Source organism: Peromyscus eremicus, chromosome 10 (assembly GCF_949786415.1).
Source record: "Peromyscus eremicus chromosome 10, PerEre_H2_v1, whole genome shotgun sequence".
NCBI lineage: Eukaryota > Metazoa > Chordata > Mammalia > Rodentia > Cricetidae > Peromyscus > Peromyscus eremicus.
In genome coordinates this window covers 507,575-514,687 of record NC_081426.1, presented here as the reverse complement: position 1 = coordinate 514,687, position 7,113 = coordinate 507,575, and the positions used below count along the sequence as shown (strand labels likewise).

General features: G+C 42.6%; 1 protein-coding gene across 2 annotated transcripts in view; it reads left to right on the top strand.

Moving 5' to 3' along the window:
* Window positions 1-1,355: 1,355 nt before the first annotated feature.
* Window positions 1,356-7,113, top strand: part of Psme4 (proteasome activator subunit 4) — a 128,573-nt gene continuing 122,815 nt past the window's right edge. For both annotated transcript variants that reach the window (XM_059275126.1, XM_059275124.1), the window contains exon 1: window positions 1,356-1,612. In XM_059275126.1, the coding sequence (XP_059131109.1) occupies window positions 1,371-1,612 (242 nt within the window). In that variant the 5' untranslated portion in view covers window positions 1,356-1,370. The remainder of the gene's footprint in view (window positions 1,613-7,113) is intronic.

The following is a 7,113-nucleotide window of genomic DNA, read 5'->3' as shown; positions in this document are numbered from 1 at the left end:
AATATTATCTTCTAGAAGTTCTGGGGATGGAACTTAAGGCTCTGTCCAGCCTAGAAAAGTGGAGTACCACTTAAGCTATGCCATCTTTAACTCTGGGAAACTCCAATGTCGCTGCCTCCCAGGTGCAAGTGCTGGGGGGTTACAGGTGTGACTATTCTTAGCTTTTTTTTTTTTTTTTAGTTTGGGTTAATTTTAGACTCACAATGCTCCTTCTTTGACTTCCCAAATACTGGGATAGCAGGGAGATGCCATGATGCCCTAGTTTAGAAATTCCTTGTTACTTTTAGAATCAAGCTCAATCCCTCCACATTTACTTCTTAGTCTCAATACATTCACTCTCTTCTGAATTCTGAATTACTAGAAAACAAGCCTGCAGCCTCAGCTTATCTGTCAGTTGAAAGATGTATCTTACTCCTTTCTCTATCTAAAAACATGGCATTAACTTTACAGATTAATTGAAACTTAACTTCTAGGGAAGTGATACATCTTCAGTTAGAATTCCCCCCAAAATCTAGGTTCTTATCCAGTATTTACCAAAGCATTGTCTTTTAGCTCCCCAGCTTGTAGCTCCGCAAGCCTCTAAGTCCTCAAGGGAAAAACTAGGCTTTAAACTTAAACTTTCCACAGGAGCCTAAAATGAGAGGATGACACAGAAAATAGTTCAACTAATATTTGTTGAATAACTATTTTCTTTGGAATGACGGTGGTCAGGGAAAATATCAGAAACGTTGAGGCTTAAAAGGGACAGAGGACTACAGGGTATGTAGGCTCTTTCATAAACGTTTTATAAAGATAATGCCTCCTGTAGCCAAGTTATGTCAAACTCACTACGTTGCCAATGCTGGCCTTGAAGTCTTCTTGATCATGCCTCTGCGTGCCCCGCCCCCACCCACCCCCAGCTAGGAATACAGGCTGCTCTTCCATAAACTGGCCCAGAAGAGAGGGTACTCAGCGTGGAGAGGTTGTCGGATCCCGTGCCGGAGGCCACCTGGATCCTGCTGGAGCAGCGCGGGATCTCTTGTTTCTCGTGGGCGGGCCACGCGATGCTTTGCGAATCCAGCCGGGGACAAACTCCGCCTTCCCCAAGAAAGCCACTACTCAGTCACCTCCGCGGCCCCGCTCCGCCCCGCCCCGCCCCGGAAGTGACTTGAGGCCCTTCCGGAACCTCTGTGCTCAGCGGCTGCAGCGTCACCAGACGAGCCGGAGCGGGCCCGGCAGAGCAGCCGCTGCCACCGCCAACGAACCGGGCGCCGCGCGGAGTCCAGCAGCGCGCCGGGCAGCCGGGGGGCCCAGCGGTCGGGCCGAGGGCGACGCGACGCGGACGAGGCGGAGCCCGCAGCGGGGCGGGGGCCGGGGGCGGCCCCGGGCTCATGGAGGCGCCGGAGCGGGCGGGTGGCGGGGAGCCCCCTGAGCCCGGCGGGCGGCCGGGGCTAGGCCCGCGGGCCTTCGTCCCGCAGAAGGAGATCGTGTACAACAAGCTTCTGCCGTACGCCGAGCGGCTAGACGCCGAATCCGATGTGCAGCTGGCGCAGATCAAGAGCAACCTGGGCCGGGCTGTGCAGCTTCAGGAGCTGTGGCCCGGGGGCCTCTTCTGGACCCGGAAACTCTCCACGTAAGTTGGCTGAGGCTGTCCGCGGGCCGGGCTCTTTGTCTGAGCTGCTGCTGCTCAACTTTATCTTGTCCAGGCGGCGCTGGCCTGGTGCAGGGTTCCAGGCCCGTGGCCGAGCCCGGGAGGGATCCAGTCTCTTGCCTTCTTTCTACGCAGAACCTCTGGGTCCTGCCGGTTGCCCCTCATGGCCAGTGTTCTGGTCGTTTCTCTTCACCTGCCGGGGTCTGGGGTGCCGCAGGGGTCCCCGTACACAGCAACTAGCGGTTCCTTTTGGCTCTCCTTGGAGTTCTGCACGTAGAGATGCGGGGTAGAGAGGTCCGGACTTTGAGGAAGCAACTCCTGACTTCTGTGTTTCTTCTTTCTTCCCCGAGGATCCACGCCTTTTCACTTCTAAACCTCATTGGGTGTGGAAGGAGGCCATAGAGAGAATAAAAGTTGTGTGTGTGTGTGTGTGTGTGTGTGTGTGTGTGTGTGTGTGTTGTTTTGTTTTGTGGGGGAGGAAGTGTTGCTCTGGATTCCTGGATTTAATTTAAACGATTGGTTTCAAATAGGTGGTCAGCTCATTTTCGGGCTGTGTAGACGTTGATGTAGAGAATGTTGTCTTAGAATCCTAGGAAAGCTTATGTTCCTGTTGTGACATTTCCTCGCTCGAGACTTTGCTGGTTCTAAGGCAAATAGTGAAAAGTCCTGTCAGGTTGTTCCAGGGCTTTGTTAGCTCTCTGGACTGTGTGTTTTTGAGTTGGTCAGAAGAATGTTGACGACCTTAACCTCAACTTCAGAGTTCTTTTGTTTTCTGTATATACTAGCTGCAAATTACAGTGCCAGTGGAATTAGAGCTGGGGAAATAGTGGACCAAACGTTTGGAGAGATCATTTGCTCTGTGTGGCAGAACTATAAGAATTTTGTTGTTTTGTTTGGTACACTATAACGAATTCTTTCCAAGTGCCTGCTCTGAGGAGATTTCTACCAGGGTCCAGAACAGAAACTACAAGTGGCTAGGATACTACTCTGAGGGATATCAAGTGAATCTAAGCACACTGAGTTCTTTAGTCTATTCTCTTTATTCTTCTCAGTCAATTCTGTCTGCACAGCTTCTTTTCTGTTCTCATACTTAGCTCCTCTCTGTCCCTTCTTCTGTTCTCTCATCATTCTACCTAGTTCTTCCCATCTCCTTCTTCATCTTTATTCATCTAAGTGCTGTGGGGGAACCAGTATATATATACACAAGCAGTAATTCTTGGGCAAAGCAATAATTGTCAGCTTCCAATTACAACCCAAAAGGAGGAGTGAATTTGCACAAGAAACGAAGCTTGGCACCTATCTCAATCACCTGGTCTTGTCAGTGGGAAATAACTACCTTAACTCAGTAACTAGCAAGTGGCTAAAAAAAAAAAAAAAAAAAAATCATCCCAGAAATGTGAGCAGTAAATCTCTTAAATTGAGTCTTGTGTAAATAACTTGGGATGAAAGTAAAGAGTTGAGGATTTAATTATTAGTAGTTATTTTCTCTTATCTGTGAGATGAGCTAATGTTTATCTATCTGCATTTGTCTAGTCCCAGCACTTGGGAGGCAGAGGCAGGCGGATCTCTGTGAGTTCGAGGCCAGCCTGGTCTCCAAAGCGAGTTCCAGGAAAGGCGCAAAACTACACAGAGAAACCCTGTCTCGGAAAACCAAAAAAAAAAAAAAGGTATCTTAGCTGAAATACTTTTGTCTGGAGAATGACCCTGACCAGATATGTGTTAATGAAAGATAAATACGGCTGGGGAAAGTTATCCAATTAGCCCAAATGTATAGGGAAAATTGTGCCCAAGATTGAGATGCAATCGTGAGATTACATGTACACGTAACATGGAGATGCACAGTAAATGGGGAGAATCATAGCTGTTATTGCACAAGAAGTTTATAACAAGAAACAGCCAATTCACTCAAAAGGCAGTAATTCCATAACGCCTTCCGTTATGGTTTCCTCTAACAGAACACTTAGTTCTGATAGGTTGACCTTCTGAACTCTAGTTGTCAACTGCTGTATACTGTCATGGTCTTTTGCTACCAACAGCTCTCAAGAACACTACATACAGTCTGGTATGTTTATGCATGTGGTTACCGATGAGTGATCACACGGGACATGTTATTTTCGTTTACCAGAATCTGCCCAGTGAACTGGGTGATGGATGACTCAGGGTTTTATAATGCAATAGTCAGCTGTATCTCCTCTCAGGATAGTTCTTATGTGCTAAATATTAGGGGGTCGCTGACAGGTTTTTCATACCCTCTAACCAAGAGGGTGGAAATAGCCCTCTTTTAATGAAACGATGCAGAACTAAAACAATTTGCTCTTCTTAGAGTGACCATAAAATGCCAAGGTTAACAGACCTTTTGACTAGAGTATAAGGAAGTTCATGGTGTTAAGGATCCAGAAAAGTGGAGATCAATTTAACCAAAGAAAACCTACTTTTTAGGTGGTTAAAATTCAGATGCTTCATGTGCTCCCCCTAGGTATTTGTGTAATTTGGGCACAGTAAAAATAAAGTTTGTTATCACTTGGATAAACTTACCAAAGAGTATTTCTTTGAGGGGATATACGCAACTTTTCTTTGGTGTACAATATGTGCCAATGTGTGAAGACATCCAATTTGGATTATGAGCATATTTAAATGGTTGTTTTCCAAATTCTGGTTAGTGAGTTTGGTAAATTAGCACTAGGTTTTGTTGCTGTTTTGACTTAAGTAACAGCATTACTAAGGAAAGGCTAAAAATACAGTGGAGATGCAATGCTTGGTATGTAGGGCAGTATTGCTGTTTAGAAAGCTTAATGCTGGTGACTCAATTTTTATGTAAATAACCAGCAAGAAGTGCTGTCGGGTAGAATACTTTGAAATGGTGGTTAAATGCTGGAAACTCATTCTTGGAATTGCATAGCTATGTGATGTTTTAAATTTGATAGGACATACTGTGATCTTTGGTGTGTGTTTTTCCTCTAAGTCATATTAAAGTGACCTGTTAGTTGTGCTTCATTCCCCCTCCCCATTTCTAAAAGCCCAGTGTGCTGTTTAATGTTTAATATCTACAAAATCCTCAAGTGAGCATGTTTAGTATTTCCTAGAAGAAATGTAGCAATAGAAAATTTCATTCTTCCTACCAACTCTGGAAATGTGAGAAAGTTCTTTAATCATGCCTTTCTGTTTTCTTGGGAATGAAATGAGTGTTGGGCTAAATAACTCCTGGAAACTATTTTTTGCTATGATAATCTATTATTTTAATATTTCTTAAAAATTTTGGGGCTTCATATAAACCAGTTGTGATCTCCCCCCCCACCCCCAAGATAGGCCAGGCTAAGGTGGGATGGCCTTGATCTACCTGTTTACACCTCCAAATGGTGGAATTACTAGCAGGAGACACCATGCTTGGCTTAACTTTTTGAGACAGGATCTCTAGTAGCCCAGGCTTGCTTCAAACTTGAACTCCTGACCCCTGCCTCCCCACCTCCCAAGTGCCAGCAATTATTCAGAAATAACCAGTTTTCTCTTTATTTGCTAACTGGCTCTTTGTGCTAGAACCTCATTTTTGGTTCTAATTTGAATAGTTTTTTAAATGCAATATTTTTTTACCTTATACATTTCAATTTTTTTATTATTTATTTAATTTTATTATTATAGTGTATTGTAGGAACAGTCAGAGGACAATTCTAAGGAATCAACTCTCTTCTTCCACTTTTTCACTGTGGTTTCCAGGGAGCAAAGTTAGGTCTTTAGGGTTGGTTGCCAAATGCTTTTACCTGAGGAACCATCTTGTTGATTCTGAACATTTTTATTATGGAAAATGTCAAACATACAGAAGAGAACAGTAATATAATGAATATTACTTATCATCAACAATCATCAACACATTGCGTTGCAAAATTTGTGATTGGTTTTACTCTGAGTTCTCCCTCTTATCTGCATTATTTTGTCTAAGGTTTATTATAGTTTACTGTTCTTATGGGCAGAACAGTTTTATTTTTTATTTTATTTATTTTTGCCACATAGGTGACTGTAAGACATGATCTTGGAAATCACCATGTTTTATTATAAAAATGCATCCATGCAAGACTCTATCCAAAAGACCTGCTGTGACTATCACTGTTGCTCTGATGTTATTCACACATAAGGAAGAACATACCTCACAGGAACAAGCATGTTGCTTGAGAATTTCTCTCCAGCTCCCGCCACCAAGTCCCGCCAGTCCCAGAGCCCATTTATAAAATAAACATACAGACTCTTACATTATTTAAACTGCTTGGCCATTAGCTCAGGCCTGTTATTGTCTAGCTCTTACGCTTATATTTAGCCCATTTCTATTAATCTTTACTTTGCCACGTGGCTTGCGGCTTACTGGTACTTTACATCTTCCTTGTCCTGATGGCGGCTGGCAGTGTCTCTCTCTCCGCCTTCCACTTCCCAGAATTCTTTTCCTTGTCCCGCCTATACTTCCTGCCTAGCCAATGGCCAATCAGTGATTTATTTACTGACCAATCAGCAACACACTTGACATACAGACCATCCCACAGCACTTCCCCTTTTCTTTTCTTAAAAAGGAAGGTTTTAACTTTAAAATAGTAAAATTAAATATAACAAAACAATTATCAAGCAAGAATTATAGTTACAATATTAAAGAAGAGATCCTATCTATCTTATATTTGTAAGTTTAAGGTTTTATATCTAACTTATCTTTTATTGTCATTAAGGAAAATTGTAAGTATCTAGTCTTTAACCACATCAAAGACCTCAGAAGGATATATTATTATCTGAGAAATGGAGAAGGATATAAGCAACTTTTAGAAGTCTTGTAGGGTAGACAGAGACAGCTGGCAGCCTGGACAGTCATTCAAAGTTCTCTTGTAAAGTTGGGGCATCTGTCTTCAGCCCACAGGCCTAGAGTCTCTTATTCATTTTTCTCTGTGTCCTGTAGAATGTCTGGCAGTTTTTTCTGCAAAGCAGGAACCTGAAGGACCATTTTGTCAAGCAAAGTTCAGTGGTCACCTTTGTATGGGTCCTGCATGTCCAGTTGATCAGACAGTCCAGGCAAGAACAGTTTCTGGCCCAAATGGCTATTTTTGTCAAGGTGAAGATAAACTCCATATGGAGTGTCTTCGATGCCCATCCTCCTCTCTGAAGTAAATCGGTGCTGTCAGGAGCAGACATGTCTCACTGTCCAAAAAGTCTAAATTTTTAAAACATTTTAAATGCCATATTCTGTAGGTCTTTGAAGTGTTTGAAGACTACCTATCTATCTGAAATATAACTATGTATATCTAGAAGACTTAACTAACATGGCTACAAATATGATTATCATAGATGACTAACTATTAATCTTTTTTTAATTATCCATTACAATTTTAAATGAGTTACATAAACATAATACCTCAAACAAGAATAGAAATATATATACAGTATAACAAAATTAAGTTTAAATTTGTATCAATAAACTAAATCTATAGCAATGTAAAACATTTTAAACAAGTTGT